Below are 27,863 nucleotides of genomic sequence, written 5' to 3'. Positions count from 1 at the left end.
GTAGCCTTTGTATTACTGCATATAAACAGATTTTCCTCTTTATTTTGTATTCCACCATTCTCGTGCGTGCACATAGCTAAGCTGTGGAAAAAACTAGTATTTTTGTTAAGGAGAGAAGAACGTTTTTCAGCAAAGAGGAATGTTTCGTAAGTGCAGAGCTTGAACCTTTGTATGGTAACCAGTGTCAAAATCCTTTCTTCATTTCGTTGATAGTCAAATGCTGCAATACCTGAAAAAATACAATTTCAGCTTGTTTCCTTTTTCTTGAAATTTTTTTGTGGGGTAATCCTTTGTTTGGCTTTTTTTTCCCCCCCTCACTTCCCTGGTTGAGGTCTGTCTTCAGACAGATGGTCACTTCCTCTTTACCAAAATTGTTCACAACTTTCATCCTCTCTTCCTCCTTTAATTTTACCCGTGTGTAATTCTTTCATTCTTTTTAAAGAGGTAGGCTTGTTTCATGTTGGATTGCCACTGTGGCCATAATCCAGTACCATGGTGAGAAATGCAGACTATATAGAGAGTTGTAGAGAGGGTCTGCATGATAGAGCCCAAACCTTCTGCCACTGAAGCAGTGAGTACTTTCTGTGTCCATGTTATGGACTTCTTCCAACCACATACTTACTTTCTACTTAAAAAAACCAACCCAAACAAAAAGAAAAAAAATGAACAAAACAAAACCCAAAAGCACCAAACCCCCAACAATTTAAATGTAACATTTTGACAGGAACTTTACTTGCAGTATTAGTAAGCAGTAAAGAAGAATATACGTAAGTGACAAAAAAAAAAGGGAAGAGGGTAACATACAGAAGTAGCATTTTAAATGTTACTAGCATAAACTTTTTAAGTATCACTTTCCCTACTGTCTTGGTTTGGCTTAATTTTGGTATTGTGTATGATGATGGTAGCTTTTTCGTAGATTGTTCTCATTATATGCTGCCATTTCACTGTTTTCATTTCACTGAGAGTTTCTTTGTATCATATCCTTTGTGCACTGTAGTTTCTTCCTCCATGAAAACATCTTTTATAGTAGCTGGTGTTTCTTATAAAGAAGCAAGAACCTGAATATATATGTACTGAATATGCAAGAACCTCATTTGGATATATGTAATGTGGATTTCTACTTCTCTGTTTGAACTGCTACACTACACTCTGATGCATTGTTTAAAAACTTCCCAATGCAACAGTTCTTTGATTTCCTTACTTCAGTTAATATAACTAACAATTTTGTTTTCTAAATATTGGAAAACGTTGATCCTTTTTGACTAATTATGAGCTACTACAATGTAGTACCTTTAATTCCTGTTACAGCTGGAGAATGGACCCCCCAAAAAAACTTGTCTGTCAATTAAGCCAGGAATTGTTGCATGCTGTTCTGATGTTTTGTATGAAAAATCCTTTTTCGTCTAGAGCTGTCAGTTTTTTTCCACAACTGCTTGATATTTAAAATTCTTTAAATGAATGAGTTTATTAATGTTCTCAGTGACATCAAATTTTAGTTCTAGTTTCACTGGATCTCAGTCACGAGTTCTGGAATTGCCAGTTCTGTAACAGACGCAGTTTTGCTCTCAACACAACAGATGTAATACTTGGACCCAGATATTCCTATGTGGTTTCTTCATATTGTGTTTGTTGTATAAACTAATCCCATCACTTGATCTCTTTTGTCTTCTATTTACTCTCATCTGTTTACTCACATCATCATACTTACAAAAACTTTGTAGTTTGAGACTCATTTCTTGAATTGCTCTGCTGAGTTCCCAGCTGGTGCAGGCTAGCACATCCTGTCCCTTCTGTAACATCTGTATGATCCATCTTTAAAGTAATGGTGGTGTTTGTCTCTACTGCTCCTAACAGAAGGCTATTCCAGAAAGTGGCAGCTCTGATGGTGAGAAGCTCTGTTCTTGTTTTCTTCTTGCTTGCATTCATGCCCGCATTTATTGTTGTGTTAGCATTGCCCTGAAACATTCTTCCTTTGTAGCCGTCTTTGACAGCCTTAGAGAGAGCAACCACATCCCCTCTTGACCTTTGCTTTGTTACCTAAACAAACCACCCCCTTCTACTCTCCTACAAAGAAAGTTTACTCTTACCCCGACCATTCTGGCTCCACTTGCTCCAATGTCAGGTCTGGATCTTGCCAGTTGAGGTTTTGTATGTATTTGTGGAGAAGGATTCTAATTTAAATATCTGGGTTTGGAGAAATTTTTCCCATTGAATATCTGTATAATTTAATTACTGTAGCAGCAATTCCAGGAAAGAACTTGAATTAGTAGTGACAGCTTTTGATGTTTACAGCTTTCCCAGGTGATCAGGAAGGGAAAGTGAAAAGATTTTATTTTCCTTGTTTTTTGTTGTTTCTCTTACATACAGCATTTCCAATAATCCTGATTAGTAATGTGGCTTAAGTCAGTTTTGATGCAGTTTCAGACAAGAGAGGAGATCATTAGGCAAGACCTTGTTATTTTACGTATAATTTGTGCATGAAAGGTGTTCTTTAATTTCTTTAATTACTAACCGGTCAGTGAAAAATTAAAATCTAAAAGTGTTAGCTCCTTTGTGTTTGCTGTTGCAGGCTGAGTAGTGGGAAAAGTTAGGTTGCCTCCCCCCCCCCCCCCCCCCCCCCCCCCTTTTTTTTTTCTTCCTATTTTAAAGAACTGCTTATTTATGGAACTAAGGAACCACTGAAATTCTGTGTATATTGGTATTCGTTTGGGAAAAAAAACCCACCTTGAGTATGGCATAATACGTGAAAATGCTCTGGGTTTTTGAAGGCTGTTTTCTCCCTGAATTAAAAAAGAAAACCACAGAGAATATCTATCCGTAGCAGTTTCCTTAACTAGATTTCTGTACCTGTAATGTACTATATTTTTAATAAACAAAGGTAATTTAGTGGTGAGAATGAGACTGTGGCAGGTGCAGCAGAGGAAGTCAACTCATTGTCAGTTCTGTTTAACCTCAGTGTTGGTATTTTTTTCAAAGAATTCAGTTGTGTGTAGACAAGGAAACTTTGAAAAGTTAACTTCAGTGGCTCATAGAAGCATTGAACAGGAACGACAACATTCAGTTTCCTTGTCTTGCTTGGAATCTATGCTTATTTGTTAGCAGTGGTGTCTTACATATTGCCATTGCTGTGGCACAAGAAAGAATGGGATGAAAATGACTAAGGAAGTGACAGTGATGTTTTGGGTTGTATGTATTATATGTGTAATTTTCAAAAATATTGGCCTGTAAAGTAAGCGTAAGCAAATCATTATTTCAGTATCTTCAGTAGGTAACATAAATGTTTACCAAAGAAGTCTTTTTACTATTTCCTAAACTGTTAACATAAGTGCCTGTCTGTAATAAGTAGCTGCATATATACAAAATTCCTTTAATTTATTTTGTTTGTCTTCAGAAAACACCATGGTCTATTTTTGTCGTTTCATTAGTATAACAGTGGATTCTAATGTGTGATCTTTGTAAATTTTTGTTGGTTTAGAACTGAAGTTGAATTTTTCTTTTCTTTTTAGCAGTGTGGACTTTCTTACAGTTGGTATCTGTGTAGTTAGTGAAAACTGAGTGAAGAAATTACTTTTTCAGTAGTTGAATATAAACTGTGGTGTTTTACAGGAAGTGAATGAGCTAGGTCAGTGGTGGCTAGGGTTTTTATTCTTCTTCTGTGGAGGGAGTGACATGGTTTCTGGTAGTAGTTTGACCAGACCGTGTTTAATATTAAAGAGATATTTTTCAGATCTATTTTGAAATAGCTACTACTTATAAAATATACTAAGATTTTTTATTTGTCACTTTGCTTACTCCTGGACTTTTGCATCTGTAAATTACTCATTTTGGTTTTGCTAGCTGCTGTTTGTATGAAAAGTACCACCTCCTGCAAAACTGAGGAGAAAATACAGTAGCTAATTACTTAAACTGGTTATACTTTAAGTCCTACCCACTGCAGTATGAACTAACAGAAGTTTTGTTACCAGTTTTTGTTGTTACTGTGTAAACTGAGGAAATTTTCTTTTGATTGCCTTATCTTGCATCTTCTTTTGGTGAAGGGCTTTGTGTTTGAGATCAGAAGCTTGTGTTTTGATTGCATAATGCCATTTGATATTTAAAACCTACATGTTCTATCCACTCTTGACAAAATTTACTTAGTATGCAGCTAAGGGTATGGTCTCTGTTCCATTTATGTTGCTGAACTTAAAATTCTAAAAAAGTAAACAGAATTTTCATTTTGGTTTTTTTTGTTTTGTTTTGGTTTTTTTTTTTAGTGCTTGGGAAATGGGAAGTAATGATAGCTGGCACCTGATCTGAAATATCTGTGTAGGCACTACTATCCCAGAACTTCAGGATGAATGGGGATATGCCTCATGTTCCCATCACTACTCTTGCAGGGATTGCTAGTCTTACAGACCGTAAGTACTCTTCTTTTTCCTTGTCTTTGGTATGCTGTTTTCTACACATTGGTGATTACCTGCATTTTAAAAATACTAGAAATAGTTTTATGTTGGAGGTTCTTAGAGATAAATCTGTTTAAAATCAGATTTGGCATTAAAAGTGTTAATTTTGTCATTGAATTTTGAAAGTCTTCAAATAACACATGATAATTTAAACATGAAATGAAATGTAGGTTAAAAAAGCCTTAATGAAACATGAACCAAAACGTAGGAACTCATTGTTTTAGAATATAATTCAGTAGTATATCTGGCTACCCCACAAACAAAGAAAAACATAAACGATAAAATACTTCTCTAAAACATACATCTCATCATCCTCACTGAAAAAAGAGGGGGGGAGAGAGAGGATTAGACTAATGCTCACCTAACTGAAGAGAGTTGTGGAATATGCTGAATATACTGGAAACCTAGTTCCTTAATTTTGTACAAGGTACAAATAAGTTGCTCTATTTAATAAATGCAAGGAATGGCTGCTAGAATGGGAACAAGCAGCTGAACCTATGAGTGTTTTCTTGGCTGTTCAGCCTACAACAGGGGCAGACGAGGTGTGTGTACAGTCTTTAAATATGACAGGAAGACAAAGTGCGAGGAGAGGAAAAGAACTATTTTAATTAAAAGCTGATACTGGCACATAACCAAATGGTTAAATATAATGTGACCAAAAATAAAATTCTAGTGAACACTAAGAGATTTAGTATTACTATAATGAGATCCTAGAACAACCATTGCAATGAGAGCAGTTGGATAAAGATGCATCTTGTTTATGAAGTGTAAGAAAGAGTTTATAGCTCTGTTGTTAGTCTGAGGATAATTGGACTCAGTGACCCAGGTGCTTCTTCCGAGCTCTTGTTTTTATTATTACACTGTTGAAATTTGGAGGCTTTCCAAGAGACACTGAAATTATATAGCCAGCAATTGAATTTAATTGCTTACAGTAAAGAAAGCAGATGTATTGGAGGAAAAAAATCCACCTCTTCATGTCATTCTGATCTTCTGAAATACCAAATTGGAAGAAGCTACTTATGCATTTAGATGTGTATATGCATATCGTTATATATGTCTAATAATGGACCATCAGGATGAAAGTAACAAGTTTCTGGACTATGGGCATGTTTTCCTCATTAAGTATTTGCAGGTAAGGTTCTGAAGAAAGCAAAAAACCTAAACTGTTAGAAGTCACTGGCTAGACTTCTGGTGCAAGTTACTTGAAATGCTGAACTGCCTTTGATGGGATTAGCCTTTGTGTTAGGTGCATTTGCTTCTTTTTCTGTCATGTTTGTGTAGTTTGTGGAAACTCAGGGGCAGCTGAAAGAGAAAGGCTTGAGCTGCTTTAGCTTATTTTTCTGTGGGTGAAAGAAAGGAACTGGAATGGACAAGACCCGTCGTGGTAAAAACATGAGGACACAATGCCTGGAGGCAGTAGAATAGGCTAGTTAACTAGCTGGATTTATACTTTTAATAAACATATTTTGCTGATCATGCTAATTTTTCAAGTTTCTGGTGCATTCAGCGTAATCAGATGCAAATAATGAAAGCTAGCTGTTTTAATTATTCCACAGTTACATTTCAATTGCTATTAATTTCTAAATACAGTAATGATATACACTATATAGAGGGAAAATACTGGCACACACCCCCCCCCCCTTTTTTTTAAGTAAATAATTTTAAAATAAAAAAAGGGTGCATGTCACTTACATTGTTTTTTTCCTGAAGTTATTTCTAATGGTTCAGCTAAAACCTTTATCTCAGAGCTGTAATCGGCCTGCAAACTTGAAGTTTAGACTCGCCATGTTTTCATGGACCCAGGAAAGTGAATTTTCGATGTAGCTAGCTTTTTGGCCTTTTCTGGTCTACTTTCCTCTTGTCTGTGTAGCTCTGCCAATCATCTGGTCAAAGCTTCTTACATGGTACAGTTCTGTGTTATGTCTGTAGACCTAAGAATGTCCTCTGAAACTACAGAGTGCTCATTTATAATCTGATTGAAATGCTGCAATGAGTGTGTTTCTTACATCTTTTTACTAAGATTTGTGAAAAGCTCTATTGACTGAATTGACATTTTAGTGATCATACCAACCAATGATACTAGCCTTTTATTGAGAAGATGACTTACGTAGAAATAAACACAACAAAATAAGAATAAACTGAGAATTTAATTTATGGCTTAAATTGGTTGTTTGGTTTTTTGGTGGGCTTCTTTTTGGGTGTTTTTTTTTTCATCTACCCTGGCCATACAAAGTGAGAACACTAATTAAATACGAAGAGCAGAGTAGAAAACTTGAAGTGTATGCTCAATGCACTTACAGTACTGCAGGCAACTACAAGGCAACTAAAAACACTTACAGTACTGCAGGTAACTAAAAAAAAGTACATTTCCTTTCTTTATCAACACTTTTGGCTCCATGAGAAAGCTGCCATAACATAATAAATAACTTAATATTCTGGAATAATTAAAATACGTTTTCATTCTTAATACTTGCCTTAGCACTGTTAAACTTGTAAAATAATAGTATAACTTGTGGACTTGACTGCTTTATTTTAAAGCAGAATCCAGCTTGTGTGTGTGTGTGACCATTCATGATTAAAAAAAAAATCCAGAAATCCTCCCTATATTTTAAATGTAGTAATCAAGTTTTCCTAATCACATGAGGGAGTAAGAAGTTGTAACTACTTGTAAGCTTGTGTTTTGTGAGAAGATTGTGAACTTCTTTCTGTGTTCTGATAACAGTTTTGAACCAGCTGCCTCTTCCATCACCTCTACCTGCTACAACAACAAAAAGCCTGCTTTTCAATGGACGGATAGCTGAAGAGGTGAACTGCCTTCTGGCTTGCAGGGATGAAAATCTGGTTTCACAGCTCGTCCACAGTCTCAATCAGGTGTCAACAGATCACATGTATGTATTTTGAACTTCAGCTATATCAGATCAGCATCCTTATCCCTTGAAATCAAAATTAACTGGATTGAGAAGGATGTTTGTGAGAATCTGGAAATTAGAACATGAAGGCTTTTTATTAAGCTTGCTTAGTAGATGACTGATAAGCAGGAGTGAAATGTCTTAGGCAGGTTGTTAATAATTGTCTGGCAACACTTACGCATAACTGGGGGGTGGTGTTTTATGGATCTGCTTATTCTGGTTTTGCTAGTTGGCAGTGCATATTTCATGGTTTCAACTGTGCAAAACTCATTTGTGTCCACTTTGGTTAGTAATGTGCATAGACAAATTATATACACAGTATTACAGAAAAAAATTTTTTTTGAGACACCCTGGTAAGACCCATGTCATTTCTGATTAAGTATTGAACTTAAATACTTTAAGAACTGAACCAGCAAGTATGCTAATGTATTCTCTTTTTCTTAATTCTTTTCTTCTTCTTCTTTTTTTTTTTAAATTTTTCCCTCGTGTCCTTTGAATTGTCTTATGTTGACAACCCTGTCTCTTTCCTACATTGTCCGAATCAATAGTTTTGATCAAATGGAAGGTAGCTTTTAGAAGTCCTCAATGCAAAAAATAAGTGAAAACGTGGATGCATACGCAATATTTGTTAAATTTTCTTTGTGGTTCACAAGGAAACCTGTGTTGTCAAAGATGCCAGTTTCTCTTTATGAAATAAAAGATGCCCAAAACATTGGGCTGCAACCTCAATGTTATACATTCATGCATGTTATTTTCACTCCTACAGTAATACTTCCTTGTTGTTATGCCAGAATGTTCTTTTGTGGAGAAGATCATAATACAAAAGTTGGCATAAGAAACTTATTATGATAGTCTGAAACTGACAGCCATGTATATATATAAGAGCTTACTAAGAGAAAATAATTTTGAAGACTGGTAAGAATACTTCTATTGCCATTCTTTAGAGAAGAGAGGGGGAAAAAAATACAGAGGCAGGGAACAGTGCTTTGCAGACTTGTTTTTTTCTGTATTTTAACAGCAAATTGTCTTCTTTCATTTTGATTTTGTTTTTTTGATTTTGGTTTTATTTTTTTTTTTACTTGATCATAGTTTCTTATAATTTGAAAATGCATTTGCCTCTTTATTTGCTTACTTCCACAATTCCAGAGAGTTGAAAGATAACCTTGGCAGTGATGATCCAGAGGGAGATATACCAGTCTTGCTGCAGGCTATCCTGGCAAGGAATCCTAATGTTTTCAGGGAGAAAAGCATGCAAAACAGATACGGGGTACAAAGCGGTAAGGATTTTTGATCATTCATTGATTGCATTTTATGTTGTTGTTTAAGTTTAAGGGACTGATACTAACTACAAATATATATGGAGCACAACTTTGATATTTATACCTTTACCTTATATTTGATAGTGATACAAAGCTGTGTATCTTGACATCTTCAGAGAGTGATTGTATTAGAATAAGCATGAAAATAAACTCTACCAGGTATTTTTGTAAATAATGTTTCATTTCACTACGAGGTTTAATCTCTAGGATGAGTGATTTGACTTAATTTAAAAATAATTTTATTTGAATTTTTTTATGGCTAGGTTTATATATTTGTCTTAAGAAATAATTGAAGTTGGAAAAACTTGCCTTGATTTTACTGAAGATCTGTATGATTATAGGGTGTTACTGCAGTGGTAGTTCGTAATAGTTCCCGGGTAAGTAACAAGGCTGAATGAACCATACTTAACAGCTTCTCCCTGTTATTCCTTGTCTCAGCTATTTGTGATGCCCTACAGATTTTACTGTTTTGGTAGTTAATTCTCTTCTGAGTTATAGTGACATATTCTGCAGGATAGCGAAGATGAAGGAGAGAGACCAAGCAAAGGATTAATTGAACAGATTCGAGTTTTTTTAGGTCTGGAGACTTTAACCTGATGTATGTTCTTTAAACACTAAGCTATGAAACAAGCAGGAGAATTTCCAGAGTTGCCACAGTGTGAGGATAAAGCTTTGCTAGCACTGTAGAGATATAGATAGAAGTGTTAATGGACTCCATAGGGGATAGGAAGTGTATGGTGTTTTTGGAGGGTAAAAATAATAAAATTATTAGGTTCATTCACCTAGGCTAGTGGGTAAAAAGGCATACAGTGTTTGAAAAGAACTTGCTAAGGACAAAACATGTAATGTTCCTTGAAAGAAGACAGAAGTTTCCTGGAATGAAAATGTGAAAGGCAGTGCTACATATTTGTAAATTCATTGATACTTACATCCTGAAATTTAAGTTCTGAAAACAACCTTCAGATCCAGTGTTTAGTGGTAGCTGCGGCACATTGTGATTTTTCCAGCTATGGGAAGAGTTATGGCTGTCCTGCTGGTTTGCAGAGTGGTCCCACAAAGAACATATGCATGAATTATGAGTTTTCCACCATTTTGTAGAGTAAAATAATTTTTTGCCAATGCAAAAGAAAGGCATTGTTTTTGAAATTATCTGTTCCAGCAGAGGCTTTTGAAAGAAAGAAGACAAAGCTAGTTAAATTCTTCATAATTTTGACTAATTCTGTCCTTCACAGAGACAAAACACTTTTGCAGCTTGATTCAGTAGGTTAAGAGTAATCTTCAATGAAATAAAAGCACCTCAGTCTTTAAATGTGCTTTGGCTTATGCTTGAAGGAAGGTATTAGTACAGAATAAAAAATAATTCAATGTGAAACTTAAAAGAATAGTTGATGTTATTTTAGTAAAGTTAACAAAGTGGTTTTAGAAAACCGAAAGAGGTAAGACTTTAACCCCCCCCTTGAATATTTAATTTTATTTTACATAATTCTGAATACTTGTATGAGTACAAGTATTACAGTGTAAGTGTGAAATCTGAAAACTGGAAAGAAAGGGGGAAGAGGGGAAAAGCATAGCTGTACATGAAATATTTTCAGAGGAAAAAGGCCCTGGAATGAATGTTTTGAAAAGCTAGATGAAGTATGACTTTATTTTCAATGGAAAAAGGCCACTCTCTTATCTGGATATAGGTGGATCTTTAAGCTAGATGTTGGCAAATTTTGGTAACCTTATTAGATGTTACTATGTCCCATTCAGATCTCCAAGGCCAGAGGAGGCTGTACTGATGTGTTGGGGCAGCAAAAGTTGGGGTTTCTTCTGCTTGCTGAACAGATACTGTAGTCTCTGCAGAGTCATGGTTTGTAAAACAATTGGGGGTTTGGTAGAGACGTAAGACATTTTGCCAGTTGGAAGAATGAAATTTAGGCTCTTTTCTAGTATTTCAAATTAATCTCTTCTGCTTTCCTTACTGTCTTCCTTCTGGATATTGTCTTTCCACCTTCAGTTGAGTCTAGCATGCAGTGAAGTCAGCAGTGGGTACTGTGTTTATAATAGAAAGAGCAAAGGCAGCAGGAGGACCCCCTGTCTGTTTACTCAGCCTGAGTTGGGTCTGTGTACCATGATCCCCTGACTGCCAGTTCCAGCATTAGTTATGTGTAAAGTGAACTCAAATTAATTTCTCTTAGACTTTATTTCTGATGAAGAACAGGAACTTCACCTGGCTAAAGAAGTACCTTAAACACAGAATAAATTTCTGGGTTCAGTACAGTTTGTCAGGAAATAAACACATCTTCAGAAAGTGAAATACTGTTTTGAAATCTTGTGAATATAAGGTGAAGCACGAGCAGAATTCTGCACTGATGTTTTTTCCCAAGTTCATATTGATCTGTAGGTCAACAGCAAGTTTAGAGCAAGAATTGTTTTTAGTTATGATGAACAAACGGTGCAAGAAGAATGTATTATGTGGACACTTTTCACTTTGTGTCCTGAACAGGCACCTCCACCCCCAGCATATTCCGTTTCAGGTAACATAGCAGCAGTGTTCAAACTCCTATATCCTATCTTTTGATAACAATTCCACTGTTGAAACAGTCTTCATACAAATTAGTTGTTTGTTTGTTTTAGTTAGCATTTTAGTTAATTTTTGGACTGTTTTCTATTACCAGATTGTCTGAACAGACGGAGTCACATCACTGTGCAGAATAAGGCCTAACTTTGTACAAGGGCAAAATGTTTATTTTAGACCTTTTTCATCAGGTAACATAGGAAGTTCTGGGTGCCATCTTGGAAGTACATCTGTCTTGCATGTTACAGTGTATGAGTGGATTTCTTCATAATTATTAAATTCAAATTAACATGTTACTTAGTTTAGTTTTTATAATTTTTTCTCTTTTCCCTGTCAACACTTTGGCTTTGTCTTTCAGGAGATATGTGTTGGAAGAACAGCTAAAATAGTCTATTGCGATAGGTTAGTATTCATAGCATTGCTTAGGGGTCAGAAAGGACGCACTTCAAGCTACTTACCAGAACTTCTGAATTTTGGGGGATTGAAATCTTATGCATCTTTCCATACACATCAGTTACCTGGATAATTTTTTTCATTTATACAAGAATTCAAGTGCACATGTGCCTGTAGAAGGGAAAACTTTGGCAGGCATACACTTTCAACAAGATTGTGTATTTAACAGAAAAATCATCTACTGTTGAGCAGTCTTAGCTAAAGCACACATGATGCTGTAATACATTTGAATTGTAAAGAGAGTTGTTCTGTGACCTTGAGCTGCGTTTTTATGCGGTGCATTCTTTGGCATTCAGTAGGAGTGCTAAAATGGATTTATGTGTATCACTTTTTTTTCATACCAAAAAGTTATACTGAAGAAATAGGAGTATGTGTTAAAGAAACTCATTCTTGTAATTTTACTAGGATGATGTTTTCTTAAACCTCAGTGTTACCCACTGTCACGGTTTAACCCCGGCCGGCAACCAAGCACCACGCAGCCGCTCACTCACTCCCCCTCACCCAGAGGGATGGGGAGGAGAATAGGAAAGGAGTGTAAAACTCAAGGGTTGAGACGAAAACAATTTAATGGGTAAAGCAAAAGCTGCACACAAAAGCAAAGCAAAACAAGGAATTAATTCGCTACTTCCCATGGGCAGGCAGGTGTTGAGCCGCCTCCAGGAAAGCAGGGCTCCATCACATGTAACGGACTCGGGAAGACAAACGCCATAACGCCAAATGTCCCCCTCTTCCTTCTTCTTCCCCCAGTTTATATACTCAGCATGACATCCTATGGCATGGAATATCCCTTTGGCTAGTTTGGGTCACGGCTGTGTCCCCTCCCAATTTCTTCTTGTCCTTCCAGCCTTCTTGCTGGCAGGGCCCAAGAAACTGAAAAGTCCTTGACTGAGTGTAAACATCACCCAGCAACAACCGAAAACATCAATGTCCTGTCAACATTGTTCTCACATCAGAACCAAAACACAGCACTGTACTAGCTACTAAGAAGAAAACTAGCTTTATCCCAGCTGAATCCAGGACATTATCCACCCCTTATTCCATACCATTTACGTCATGCCACACTGTCCAATACAACTTCATTAACCACCATCACCCTTCCCATCCTTTGATATAATACACAGATATCATTTCCCTAGTCTATGGACCACCCCTGTTAAAACGTCTGTAACATGTCAACAAAATGTCCATTGAGTTCATTTAGTCCATGAACATGATCTCTTACGGTGGTCACTCAGGAGAAGAGAGGTTGGTGTTGAATGAGGTTATCGGCACCAAAGCCAGCTCGGATCAGGTCACTGCTGCACTTGCACTGCTTCTTGTAAGGCTTGTCCTCCAGTGGTCTGGGTGGTTGCTGCCATAGTCATTCCTGTACATGAAATTCAGATCACAGGTTACAACAATTTAAAGGTATAGCCATTACACCAATATTCAAAATTAAGGTTTCATTTAAAATAAATTCAAAATATTTGAGGTACAGAAATGCAAAGTAGAGCCATAAATCTGCTGCTTAGTGGTATGATAACATTAAAAAAGTGTACAAGGAGATATTTTAGTGCTAAAGGCCACAGACTAATTTCAGCTCCTTTTTAGGTTAAATCTTTGGAGCTTATTTTCACTTCTTTCTTATTACATCATTATCAGGTATACTTATCTGTCTCTAAACTTTGGATACACTTTGTTGTAATTTCTTAGGTTTTGTTTTGCTTTTGTTGGTGTATTTTTCTTTTTTTCTTTGAAGTCACCTAGATTGTCTCCCATTTCTGCCCCTCCTTCAACAGAGATACAGAAGTAACAGTAGTCCATCACAGAATAAGTTTTAGGATTTTTTCAAATGGCATTAAAAATGGATTAATTTATATATTTTCTGTTGTTCTTTTAAACCCCAAACTCCCACATCTTGGTTCAAAATGTGTTAAAAATTTAGGGAGGAGAAAATAAATAGATACATTCTTAAAATGTTTTAAAAGTGCAGTCTGTCCTTGAAGCATAAAGTGAAACCTCATCTGTATGGTTCACGCTCATAAGGGCACGTTTCGTCACCTTTCGTTACATGCATGTTAAGGGTTAGTAGTTTGGCTAAAATACGGTACCTGCTGTGTTGAGAGTGGCAGTGACAGTGAGAGGTGAGGGGCCAGTGGGCAGGCTGGCTGCTGCCTCCAGCACAAAACCCCTGGAGTTTCCTCCTCGCTTGGCTCTGTGCAAGGCAGTCAGTGTCCATTTAAACAAATTTTGCTGGAGTTGGAGTCCCTTTCTGTTGGGAAAATTCAGTGTCCTCTGTATTGAAGTGTAGAGGTCTCAGATTATTATTATTTTTTTTCAGCACAACATGTGACTTTCACTCCTGCTCTGGGCTAGTTTTCTTGTACTTGGAATGCAGCACTTCACACCTACCGTGAGGTAGTAACGGCTGCATTCCTGCGGGATTATCACATCTCTGCAGGGGAGAGGGGAAGAGAAAAGAGGGTGACAGGGAGGATTTCTGAAACTACTTCTGCTTGTGTGTATATTGCAGTAATTGAAATCGGTGATAGCAATTGAAGGATTGACAGCTCGCCAGCAGTCTGGACTGGGGACTTCTGTCAGCCTTCTGTCATAACCTTTGGCTTAAAATACTTTTACTGGTGAGGTACTTTTACCCACAATTGTGGATCACTTGCTGTGGGCTTGCCAAGTAGCGGTGTGCACATGAATTCTGACACTCTTAGCTGCGAGATGTTAAATTTTGTCATTAAAATAACTTAAAATTCATTGATTTTTTTTTTTAATTTTTATTTCTGCATCACTTCAACTTCCAGTGTCATGCTGTTGTTACAGAATTCTTTATACCTGTGTCAAAGAGAGGAAGAAAAAAATGTCTTTAAACTCTCCCTAACAGTGGTATGAATTAGAATAGACTAGAATATCCCATTTGAAAGGGACCTACAATGATCACCTCGTCCAACTGCCTGACCACTTCAGGGCTGACCAGAAGTTCAAGCAAATTATTAAGGGCATTGTCCACATGCCTCAAACTAGTTGCAAAGACCTTTGTGTACTTGTGACTTGCCAGCGAGCATAACTCCTGAATGCCCAATGCGTGACTAGGGGGATCTGCAGGCTGCGGGGAGCCTACAGTTGGGATATTGGTTCTGCTTTGCAACGGAAGTATTTCAGCACCTTCTTTGATAACAGTCCTTGTAAGCATAGTGGAGGTGGAATAGAAAGCTTTTTTCCCTGGGTGGAAAGGAACCACTAAGGCGTTATGGGACCAGTAAGAATATCTTGCAGCGCTCAGCCTGAGATGATTGCTTGCTGTACTTGCTCTAAAAATGGGAGGTATGTTTTCTGTGTCCTTCTGATATGTGAAATTTCCAAATCTTTTACTTACCAGCACAGCGAGTACTGTACACACCAGCCTGGGGTGTAGAATGTATGTCCTGTTATAAAATGTTTCTATTTCCTAGTAGGTTTTTGCTTAGGAAGCTCTAAGGAGCAAAGGAAGGAACTGCTGTTAATATTTATAACTGAATTAACACTGCTTTAGGGAACACTTTTTAGGTCATGGTGTAAAATGGACATCTTACATGGAATAGATAATTTCTAATGTTTTTTGACAGTTGTGGGTAGATGATATTAATGTCTGTAAAGTTTATAATGTCTTTGTGTATAACAATTATGAAATGAGAGACTTCATTGATTAAAAGGGAAATGTGTGTAAAGTAATGCTGCTATCTTCTTTTCAATAGGGATGATGATGTCACAGTTTAATATTTCTCAGAATTCCATGCGTGGTAGTCCTGCATCTTCCAATTATCAACAAACCACTATCTCACATAGCCCTTCCAGGTAATGCTGTCCTTTAAGTGGGTGGGAGGGGCAGTGAACTGCAAATGCTTCCTACAGTGACAGTCAGTTCTTGTTGGAAGTATGTGAGTGGAAGGTGATTAGTGCCAAGACAAATTTCACATTTGTCTGACAGCAGGGTGAGTTTCTTCAGCTGGCCAGGAAACATCTGTCTGTCAGTGAATTAATCGTTATATTCCAAGGATTGCTCACAATTCTCCACACTCTCTCCTTCCCATAATTCTGGCAAACTGTGTTTCCTGAATAAGAAGTCCTCCTGCTTCCTGCCACCCCTTCAACTGTTTCTGCCTGTGGCAGAGGATGAGACTGGTGGCGGGAGAGTAGGAGAGAACAGGCTGATGTGTCCCAGCAAGTATGTAACAATGTGGCAGGAAAGTGGGAAAGAAGGCTTGTACAAGGATGGGGTACTGCTGTAACAGTTACACAAAAGGCCACTCAGAGGAACATAGGCCCAGTAGTCTGACCAGTCTTCCAGCAGTATCATCAACTTTCTGGTTCTTTATTTTAAACTTTTGAGCATTAGCAAGTAGCATGCACCTATAATCCAGGCCTTTATTAATATAATAAAGTACTCTGGACTCAAGGAAGGAGTTCTGCATGTAGTTTCAGCCCAGTTACTTGGGCTTTAAGAGATTTCATCTTCAGTTATTAGGTCTCAGTATCATTGTTTTGGCAAATGAAATACTCTGTATCTGCACAAAAAACAGTCCACCTTTTTACTTTTATGTCTAAAAGGGATATTGAAGAACATTTTTTGAGTTGTGAATATTAAAGTGAATATTACAAAGTCTTCTTGAAATCCTTGCAAAATCCTTGTGTTAAATACTTTGCTATTTCTTTCTGTGGAAGCTTACCTTCATAGAGTTGCTATCTAGAACTGAGGGTTGCAAAAGCATACAGTTTTCTTTCTGAAGTATTTATCTGGGTTTATTTTGAAAAGCTCATATAAGAATGTAAGTTATAATGTGCATGTATTATTGTCACAAGCATATGCTATTTTTATGGCTTCCTATCTGTAGGATCAATCAATAAAAGTCAGTGAAATTGTAAGTTGTATTCAGTGGACTTTGGGTCAAGTCCTACCTAATTGCCTGTAACGTTCCTGTGTCTTGGCAGCATAGTTCTGTTAGATGAAGTTCTTTGAAATCTTACTGGAAAAATCATGTTCAGAGTAGATGGCTTCTTGTTAATCCTAGTGACCTAGTTGTTAATTAAAACTTAGCTGTCACTTTCACTCAGACTTCTAAGGATTAACTTTTAGAAATTGCAGGTCTAATTTTAGTCCATATTTGTGTCATTGCATCCTTTCCGTAGGTGGAGGTCTTTTGAATGTTTTTATTCTGTTCTTTACTTTTACTAATGCAGTACCTAAGCTGTGACTCTCAAGTAATAATTGAAGTCGGGAAGGTATTGATAACTTAAAATCCTACTTTGAGGGAGATTCGTGATTGTGTTGGAATTTTGTGTCTTAAAGAAGTTGTAGTGTTCTGAATGTATAATATTCCAAAAGAAATCATAAATGTATCTGAATTTGCTTTTCTAAATTTTAAAAACTTCTTTTGAATTTTATTTTTAGCCGGTTTGTGCCGCCACAGACAAGCTCTGGGAACAGATTTTTGGCACAACAGAACAGTCCAGTGCCTAGTCCATATGCTCCTCAAAGCCCTGCAGGATACATGCCATATTCACATCCTCCAAGTTATACACCACATCCTCAGATGCAGCAAGGTAGGTCTTTGTTTGTTTTATTCTCCTATCTCATATCAGCTTTACCTTCATGTGCATGTTTCATGGCTTTCTAATTTCTCGGAAGGAGTCACATGCTTAATGCAAATCTTTGAGTTGGCAGATATGCTTAAGCTTTGCTTTCTTGACTGTACAGAGTTGTATTATGTACTTTAAAAAATATAAGGGAAGAAGAAAAGAAAACATATGTTTGTGTTGTATTGCTCCCCTATGTACACCCATTTTGCATAGCTGTCGTATATACTTGACAACAGAGAAAAACTAAAACAAACCAAAGACTGACTTGTTAGCTATGGCCAAAATGTATCTGTACTAGCAAAAAACCTTGTTTTTGCCAATATAATTTGAGTTTTGCTGTCAGCTTATTTAGCCTTACCAAACCTTTGTAATGTGGACTACATTAATTCTAAGTTAGCTAGAATTATGCTAAAGTTATGCAGTATCTAGCAAAGTTGGCCTTCAGAATGAACAGATTTCTTTGTTCTTCCTTTTTCTAAAACCAATCTTGAACAACATGAACACTGTTAAAAGTATCTAGATATTTTTTTTCTGGGTAAGTAGAATTCTCATTGGATTCTTTTAAATCATTAGTTCTTAAAGTTTAACATTGTGATATACGCAGCTGTTCTGTATGTAATGTTCTGTGTCTCGTGAATTCCTTGGAAGTTGCTGAATGTAGTGAATACAAATTATATAGAGGAAAACAAAGTTTTCTGTAACCAGTACAAATATGATATTGACAAATTAGGATAGATGTGGAGAAAAACTTGGCTGATCTGTACATGGAATTTAGTTTTTAAATCCTCTTGAAAATTAAAATCTGAAATACCTGATTTTATTCAAGGTATTTGTGGCAAAACAATTGAATCAAAAAGTTGGATTCTTTTCCAGATTCTAGACCTCTTGCAACCAGCTCATATCCACTGTTATGGTGTTTTCTCTGGAACTTCTTAAGAGTTAACGAACATGTGAATGTATCAGTATAGTTATTTATATTTTTTGTGTTTCAGCTTCAGTATCCAGTCCCATTGTCACAGCTGGGATGCGGAATCTCCATGAAAATAAAGTTTCAAGTCAGTTGTCTGGAAATTCAGCTAATCATCATGCTGATAATTCTAGACATGGCTCAAATGAAGACTACCTACAGATGGTGCACAGACTAAGTAGTGATGTATGTTATCTAAATCAGTTTATTATGATAAAGCAAATATTTAGTATAATAAAGCAAGTATGTGTTTAGCTGCCTTAGAAGTCAGATCTTTTACTATATTGTTGGTGTATAAAACCAATGAAAATATACTTCAATTTCAGATGTGTACACTCAACCATACAAGTTTAATATGTGCGTATTAATTTTTCCTAGATCTCTTTTTCCTTTGGAACAGTTTGAAATGTTCATTCTGATGAAATTAGAAAAAGTAAAAAATCTTCACATAATCTCATATTTGAGTTTATTTTAAAGAAATGGTAGAGTGTCTCTGCAATTACTGTAGCAGTATGGTGATGCAAACAATACTAGATTCTAAGTAGTTGTATTGACCACTTGCCTGAGAAAGAAAAATTAACTATTAGACTTGACATATTTGAATAGCCTGGTGGGTAACACAGCAGTGTTGTCAAAGGCAAGAATTCCTATGGACTTTTTCTCTTATTGGTCTGTTATGTACTTTTATGTCATGGTTTCTTAAGTTTTCCCTTAGTAACACTATTTCATGTGTGTAAAATTCCTTCTGAAAGATTCCTTGAATCTAAAGGAAGAAACCCCAACTTTATCCCACATTTTTTTGAACCAGATTAGTTTTCTTCTTAATGAGCATGTCATCCTATGGATGAAGGTTGTTGGGATTCTTTACAAGTTTGACACACAGTATCTGAACATCTCTTAAAGGGAGAGCTGTTCCAGGGCGTGAGAGAGAGTGAGTGCAAGAGTGTACACCTTACAACCTTACAACAACCATTGGTGACTGGTTTTATTAGTCTTTCTTTTTATAAATGCAAGAATTAATGCTGATTAAGAATGTTAACTAAGTAGTAGTATCTCAAACTACTGTTGTAGTGAAGGAATCTTGCCATAATACAGTCATCAGATGTTTCTCTCAGTCTCTGATTCAGCAATGCTAATTCTTCAAAATAGGAAGCTGTTCTTGGCATTAAACATATATATCCCCCAACTATGTTCAAGATAGGCCATCAGGATAATTTTGGTTTTGTTAAGACAGTATTTTTGGAAAACTTTATTATTAGGATAATCAATTTCATAATTTTAAACAGAAAGTATTTAAAAATATTCATATCTAAATTTGTCATCCAAGCAATGCAACCACATCCTAGTTCATCAAAACTTAGAAATGAAACTCTTTCAAAACAGACAATGAAAACATAAAGCATACCCTCATTGATTGGTTTAATTTGAGAAATAGTGAATGTAGAAAGTACTAAATGTTGTAAACTTGCACTTCTGTCCCTTTGTGCATATTGTTAACATAGCATGTGTTACATTTATTTTATTTGTAATTATACCTTTAAATGCTGATTTTAGTAGCAGTAGCTATGATGCAGAAAACAGTTTGAAGAACTGGAACTAAAGTTTTGCATCTAGGTATGAATAATAAGCTTCATCATAATCATAATGTTGCAGCTTTTTCAAAAGCCGTGTGACCTTTGGCAAAGATAGTTAATAATGAGGATTATTAAATAATAAAACTCAAAAACTTTATTTTTTATTCTTTTTCTTAGTGTTAGGATTTTTATTGCTTTAAAAAATGTGAATAGTTACAGGATATTGTGATTTTGTGATACATGATTCTACAAAATCAGCAGGTACACCTTTAAAGGCTCACTACACATGCAGTCAGTGACGATTGGTAGGTTTGAGAGCTTTCCTGGAATGTAAGTTTGTGCTTACATATCACCATTTGATGAAGCACTGAACTAGGAGACTATAAATGAGCACTTCTGAAAGTTTGTCATCTATGGTAGGAATGGCATATGTACCTGTAGGTAGTCTGTTCAGTTAATTCAATAGAAGTTGCCTTTGCCTATTCCCTTGGTAGTCATAGGCAGAGGACCACTCCTGCCCTAATAAAACATATATACTAATAAGTTACTAAGCTGTTTGTTCAATTTTTTTGTTTTGTTGTGGTTTTTTTTTTTAAGATTTATTACCAATTAAAGATAAGTCAGGTTTGAAAAAAATCAGCTCCATAATTTCAGTGTGGTGGATAAGTGAGTAACTCATCAGGAAATTAATTCACTTTGACTTACAATAAAAACATGTAAGTTTAAGATATAGTTCTTTTTTTTGCAATGAATCTGAATATTAGATTTCCTTGCACACAAGGCTGTCCTCGCATAAGGCAACAACTTTTGCAAGCACTGTTGCAAGAATAAGCGTAGTTAATAGCACGGCATGAGTTTCAGATGCATTGTGCTGTGGGAGGTGAAAAAAAACAACAAATAGAACTGTTTTCTAAGTGTCCATGGATCATTAAAGTGATGGAATCTGGTTTCTCATGGATTTATGTTCTTTGACTTGTAAGCACCTTCAGTGCATAAATGTTATGCTCTTTTTTTTTTCTTTTCTTTTTTTTTTTTTTTCCCCCCCCTTTCCCTAAGCAATGTCAACTATGCCCTCACAACATGTAATGTGTACGCTGTCTAATCTATGCCTATGCACGTGGAAATTTGCTGTTTGGCCATTGTCAGAGGGAGCGCCTACTTGCCCGTCAATGCAGGCTCTATTTCCTTGAAATCGTTTGACTTTCTAACTTACTACTGGCTGCTGATTTTTTTTTTCCATACAGACATGTAAACTGTAATTACAGTTGAGCCTTCTAACATTTTTTTTAAGTGGGTTGAAACTGGTCAAAAGGATAAAAGGTATTTATCAGGCAGATAATTCAGGTTTGAATAAATAAAAAGTTATATATAAGAGCTGTCCCTATTCAGATACCTCAAGAGGAGCCACCTTAGAATATTAGCTACTGTAATAACCAATTTAATTAGGAAACAGATTAAGTAACCTTAGAACTTCTTTGGAGACTTCCTTTGTATGACTTCACTCTTTAAAAAAGAATGACTTCTTGCAGTTTTGTAATAATTATAGAAATTGTTTTTTCATAGATATAGGGATTGTTAGTTTTTTCTTTCCCAAAGCATTCCTATAGGTGTCCTATAAAAAACTGTGCTAAAGATGGGAAGTACTGTTCTATAGAAGTTTAGATCTAGTTAGGGCATTGAGTGAATGAGTATACTTGTGACCAGCAGAGGGGTCCATGATAGCAGTAAAAAACTTGTTAAACATTAAAGGAGAATTTGAACAGTGGGTTTCGTAAAGGTAGAGTATGGACATAATTACTTTGTGATTAGTATTAAATTATGATGAAGTTTTTCAGAATTTATGAATTCCATTGATGCAGGTTATTCCATGCAAAACTGAGAAGACAGAACTTTTTTGCCATGTTGGGGAAGTATTTCATATTGCCATTGAGTTCTTTCCTATCTAACTGTTCAGACAGACAAATAACAAGTTAAAAATCACTCCAGTTATGTTTTACATGAGACTGTCTCAGTGGCTGCTATGCAAGTGCTGGAGTTTTTGTTCAGTCCTGGTGTGTGTATGCTGGGGGATTTAAATACAAAGTGTTAATTTGTTTAGCTCGGACAGTAAGATGGCATTCTAGATAAGCTTTAAGTGTAGGTTAAGTGAAAAAAATGGCAATTGTTTGAAAAAAATCTACATTTTGTGCTCAGTTTCTTTCAGGTGATACTATATAGAGATCATGTATCTGCTTCTCAGTTCTACTATGAATGCTTGCAACGAAAACGTTCTAAATGGAATCTTAGCATAAACCAAATGTGCTTAGCTAGAAAACATGTGCGTAGATTTATTTTTGTGTTCATGTTCTGGTTATAGATTCTTCTTTGGGCTGATTGTGCTTTAGAATATTGCCTATACAGTCATCTAATAGCAGTCTAAATTACGAAGATTTTTATGTAAATAAGTATTTTTCTAATACTTGTTGTGTGCTTTTTTGTCCAGTCCATTTTATCAGTATATGCACTAATTTCAGTCTTTATTTTATGAAGTGTTCATGTTCATAATGTTAATTTTTTATCATTGTCACTGTAGGATGGCGATCCCTCAATAAGGAATGCTGCATCATTTTCCTTGAGGTCACCACAGTCAGTCTGCTCTCCAGCTGGAAGTGATGGAACCCTTAAAGGTAGTCTACTAGTCATATCTATTGATGGTTTTTTTCCAAATTTTAAAGAACAGAAACCCAAAAGATGTATTTAGTTATTCCTCCTGACTTCTGTACTCAAATAGTACTAGAGAGCGTATCACGTTCTGGATACAAAATAGTTTCAGCCCTGATCCAGAAGCAGTTTCTGAAGGTCCAAAAATTGACTAATCATCCTTCAAAACAAAGCACAAATTCATGGAGGACAGAAGGATTTAAAATCCTTTACAATATGAGGATTAAATTCTTTATAAGAATGGTTTCAGTTGCTCTACATAAGTGGTTTAAAGGCAGCATTACGAGTATTGAACTCTCAACTAGCACAAAAGTGTTTTAATGCAACATTTGTCCCTAATTGCAAACCTGAAATTTTAAAAACATGAAATTAAAAGTAGTTCAATGAATGCAATACATGTAGCATAAAGGAAGTCTGAAAGGAAAGAATAGGGTGAACTGTCAAGTCAGTTGAGAGGGAACAAGAAAAATAACTGCTCCAAATAATTCTTTATGCTAAGATCTGGAATACCTTCTGCTGTTTTTAATATTATCCCTAAGAAGCAACAATTGAGACTTAGTAAGGTAGGGGTTTGGGCATATTATTGCTAATTTTCTTTTTCAGTGCTTATGTATTTATTTGGCAATAGTAGGATGATGCAAAAGTGCTTTCTGCTTTTTAGTTGTGAAACAAAATTAGGTCTTTTCTGAATGGTCAGGTTAGGTGGAGAGGGAGAACAGGTGATGCGGGACATTCCAGAGAAGGTGAAGGTGTTGGCCTTGTGCAGCCTGGGTAAGAGGTATCTTTGACAAGGGTGGACCTTAGAACAGCCTTCCCATGTGTATCAGGAGATTATCAGGAAGGCTTGAGTCAGTCTTTTCAGTATTGTGGAGGAAGGATGACATACAATAGGCTAAAACTGAAATGGTAGGTTCTAAATAGGTCTAAGGAAAAACATTTGAGCCTTGGAAAAGGTTGCCTATATAAGCTGTGCATTTTCTGTCCTTGGAGGTTTTTTTTCGAGATCTGGCTGGGTAAAGCCCTGCATAATGTGGCCTTGCTCACCCTGCTTTGAGCATGAGGATGGACTAAAGACCTCCTCAAGTCCCTTCTTAATTATCCTATGGTCCTGTGACTGCTAAATGGTCTCTGTGGTTCATCTTCTGTAGGTATCTACTGTGTTAAATAGTGATAGAAAAAATGTGGCTAAAGTGGCAGGTGAGAAGTACGTGTACAGCATGCCAGCAGCATCAGTATTTCAGGAGGTCTTGTGTTAAAGGACTTATTGTAAGACTTGTGTAAATGGCGAAAACTGAATGTGGTTGTGTTTGTTGAGCTTATCAGTTTAACAGCATTGTGAATCTAAGCTACTTCTGCTCAGATACGTGATTACCACTCAGCCAGAATATTTGAATATTTTTTGGTTAAAGTTGCTGCTGTTTCAATTGGCTGTCTCAGAACCCCATTTTGAAGGGATACCTTTTCAGATTATTTCTGAAAACAATCTAATTGTACACTTCAGATTGTAGTGTTTCATCACTAGAGGGACTGAAACAGTGCAGGAGGAGCTTTTTGATTTATTTACCTGTGTTAGCTTTACTTTTCCCATTGATAAAGCACACAACTGAAATACTGTTACTACTGGTGCTACCATTTCTCCTTCTTAAAGAGATTAGTAAACCCTGATTGAGAGAACCAGTTCTTGATGCTGCAAGAATCTTGCCAGACATTTATTTCGTCTAATCTCGTAATTTAGAAATGTATGGAAAGAGGTGTGGATAATTACAGTGTTACTTAAAGTGTGGGATCCCTGAAAGTGAGTTCTTGGCTTATGATTTGGAGTGAAAGTTGTGCTGGAATTTTCCAGTCGTGAACAAACGGAAAGTATCTATGCTGAGCTTTTTGTTGCTACTCTCATTAGCCCTTGAAAGTTTGCGGACAGGTCACAAAATTTGATAAAGAAAATGAGCAAAATACTTAGTTGTTTGTTCAGGAGGACAAAAAGAATGGCACTAGACATCGTCGGTCCAGAGAGACACCTCAGGAGGGAGGTTACAATATCTCAGCTTTCTTGTGTAACATAGAAACTTGAGGCAGTTACTGAAGGCATGGGTACAGACTGAATTTCTGTATTTTTTGCATGGAAGTAGCAAGGACTTCTGGAGACTTGGAGAATGTTATTGGACAGTCTTGAGTTACTTCAAGACTGAATGTAGCTGTCTGACAGAATCTGAATGAGAAAGAAGTTTTGTTTGCAAGTCAGGCAAATATTTGAGAGATGTCAGAAGTGATATTCGTTATTTTGGTTCCTTATTCAGTTAATTCAGTGGAGTAAAACTGTGTGTTACAGAAATCTTTGCTTCGTTTCTGCTTCAGTAAAGGTACCAGAGTAGCTCAAGTTTTATGCAGAAGTTGTAGGCTGGTCTTTATCCCTTATTTTTTATGTAAATTTTATATTTGTAACTGTGCAAACAGAGTAATGGTTCTGCTTTCATGCTATCATCTGTTAATGTGTACTTTCTTTAAAAATTCATTTATGTGAATTCCTCTATGAAGAATTAACATAGAGTATTTTCCTTTTGTTGATCTCATAAAATACTCTGTGGTTTCCATTATCTAGGATTGGTTACTCATCAAAATCTTTTATCCATTTGTTCTGCTTTCCCACTGCTCTGGAACCTCAGAAAAGTTTGGGGTTTTTTTAAAGACAACTTCTAATGATCTGTGTAAAGGAAAGTATTCCTCAATATTTTTAGTCCATTGCTTTGCAAAAAGAAGAGTTCATATCATTTGCATATAGTTTCCTAAACTCCTGGAAAAACATCTGTATGGACTAGCAACAACCCTTATGAAACTATATAATTTTGCATTCTTTTCCAGAAATAATTTGTATTCCACGCAGAAATTGTTAATGGGTGTTTGATTATTTTCTGACTAATTTGGAAAGATTACTTCTATTTTCTTAGGGATTTGTAAGAGTTATCCCTCTACACTTGGTCTCTGAATGTATAGTGGGTGGCAAGAAGAATTGGGAATCTTCTCAAATCTGTAGTGCAGACTTTCGTGCTCTTAAAGGTACTTAACCTTTAAGAAAAATATTGTCTTACCCTCTGTCTTTCAAAAGGAAGGTGGAAGAAATTTAATCAAAGATTTTTTTTCTGACAGGGCCAAAATAAACTTTAATTCTTGTTGCTTCCTTCAAGTCTTAACTTTTTACACAAGGATGCTTCTGAATACTGCAGTTCTAAGCTAGAACAGCCAAAGCTGAGTTTTTCATAAGCCGTTTGAAGCTCTGAAGAAAGCGATGGGACTTTTCCCTGAAAACTAATGAAAGAATATGTGGACAGTGAATATGTGTCCCTAAAAACCTCCCAAACGTATGTTCTTCTTTATCTCATATGCTGTCTCTTTAACCTTGAATTTTAAATTAAGTTAAGCTCTTTGAAACAAGTGTCAAAATTGTCTGTTAATCAAAATAAGTAATATTTCCTTTGCATCTAGTACAAAACTTAGGGAGGATTCCCAGGGGAAGATTCTGTGATTTTAGAAAATACAGCAGGAAAGGACTTGGAGGGCTTCCCATCAGAAGATGGGATTCAGCTCTCATGTTGAATAATGTGTATCAGTATCATTCCCAATAACTTCCAACAGTATCACTCCCAATAATTAAAAAAAAAAAAAAAAAACCAACTTGGGGCTTTTTTTGTTAAAATGTCAGTAATGATGGAGCTTCATCACTCTTGCCATACAACCTGTTCAGATTCTTAGTGCTAGAAAGCTTTTCACGTAATGCTGAGCCTGAATCATTTTTGTTGCAGTTAGAAGTGACACTTCTTGACTTCTTTCCAATAGACAAGAAAAACAATTCACATACTTTTTTTTTTTTTTTTTTTTGTGGTCATTTAGATATCAAATAGCATTATCATGTCTTGCACTAATCTAATCTTCCACAGGCTGACCAGCACAGTTTCTTTCATCTTTACATAAGTCAATCATAGTTTCTCAGCTTCCACTTGTCTTTGATGTTTTTATCTGAATCCTAATTGTTCTGCATTTGTCTTGATGTTGCACTGTCCTACGTTGTAGATACAACTCTATTTGAAGACTTAGAAGGATGAGTAGTCAGAGAAGTACTGTAGACAGCTTTGCATGATACTGCTGTTGTATACGAGAGTATAGCTGCTCTTTGTTGATAACTTAGATGTATACTGCAAGTTGTTTTAAACATATTGCTGTCTGTCCATAGAGCTTATCTATCTTCATCTTGTGTTGTTATAATTTCTCTTTCTCAGATGAATAAAAGTTGTGTGCTTCTTCTCGCTGAAGTTCTTTTGTTTCAAAAAGTTAATCAAATTAGTCATGAAGATTATGATTTTTGATTCTGTTTTTAAAAGCAGTTGTGGGCCTCTCTGAGACTTAACACCAAAAACTGTTGTGATGTTTAGATTAATAAAATACTCTCTAATGCTGTTACATGAGAAGTTATTAATGACAAGTACTTGAAACTACTGTTCTTAAGACAGTGCTCTGGAAAGCTGCACTTGTTCACCTATGTGTTTATGAACAGTTTTGCAGTAGGGTATACTGAAAACTTACAGTGTTTTTGTTTAGATCATACTTCCTCAGCTTGTTAGTGAAATTGTTATGAGAAGCTATATAGAAAGCCATGCTAAAGTCCAGATACGGCATTCGGTTCTCTTCAATCCACAAGACCTGCTGTTTTGTGGAATAAAATTATTTTGATTTGATGATATTTATTCTTAACAAACTCACTTTGGAATACTGCCTCTTTATTATCTCAGTCCTTATAGAGAAATTGTTCTTTGAGTATGTATTTAAATCATACAGATGATTTGTAATACTCTGGGCTGTCCTTTGCCATCCTTTTGAAGGGACTGTTTTTCCCTTTTTGAGTCTGCTGGAGGTACAGATTCTCAAGATGATTATTAACAATTCTGACATTGGTTTAACCAGAGTTCCATGCTGAATTTGTCCGATCCCATTTTCATGAAACTAATCCATTTATGTGGAAGTGATAAATAGGATCATATTAAACCAGGGGTCCTCAAACTACAGCCCGCGGGCCAGATACAGCCCCCAGGGTCCTCAATCCGCCCCTGGTATTTACAGACCCCCCTGCCCCACCCCCGCCGGGGGTTGTGGAGGGGAACCAAGCAGCCGCAGATGGCTGCCTGCCACTTCATCCATGAGCCGGCCCCTGTTTAAAACGTTTGAGGACTCCTGTATTACAAAATGAAACGCTTCTATTTACATTTTGTAACTGCAGTATTTTAAATTGTTTGGCAGTAGTGTATTCCTCAGGTTCTGTTATATGCAGGTTCTTAGCATTTCC

General features: G+C 36.2%; 1 protein-coding gene across 7 annotated transcripts in view; it reads left to right on the top strand.

Moving 5' to 3' along the window:
• The window catches only part of NIPBL (NIPBL cohesin loading factor), a 152,875-nt gene that overhangs the window by 44,946 nt on the left and 80,066 nt on the right, over window positions 1–27,863 (top strand). For all 7 annotated transcript variants that reach the window (XM_037372864.1, XM_037372863.1, XM_037372859.1 and 4 more), the window contains 7 exons: window positions 4,254–4,397; window positions 7,165–7,330; window positions 8,498–8,628; window positions 15,409–15,508; window positions 17,103–17,254; window positions 18,283–18,443; window positions 22,404–22,497. In XM_037372864.1, coding sequence (XP_037228761.1) covers window positions 4,334–4,397; window positions 7,165–7,330; window positions 8,498–8,628; window positions 15,409–15,508; window positions 17,103–17,254; window positions 18,283–18,443; window positions 22,404–22,497 — 868 coding nt within the window. In that variant the 5' untranslated portion in view covers window positions 4,254–4,333. The remainder of the gene's footprint in view (window positions 1–4,253; window positions 4,398–7,164; window positions 7,331–8,497; window positions 8,629–15,408; window positions 15,509–17,102; window positions 17,255–18,282; window positions 18,444–22,403; window positions 22,498–27,863) is intronic.

This window comes from Falco rusticolus, chromosome Z (genome assembly GCF_015220075.1).
Source record: "Falco rusticolus isolate bFalRus1 chromosome Z, bFalRus1.pri, whole genome shotgun sequence".
In the NCBI taxonomy this organism is placed as follows: Eukaryota; Metazoa; Chordata; class Aves; order Falconiformes; family Falconidae; genus Falco; species Falco rusticolus.
The sequence above is the reverse complement of the archived record's forward strand: the minus strand, read 5'-3'. Positions and strand labels throughout refer to the sequence as shown.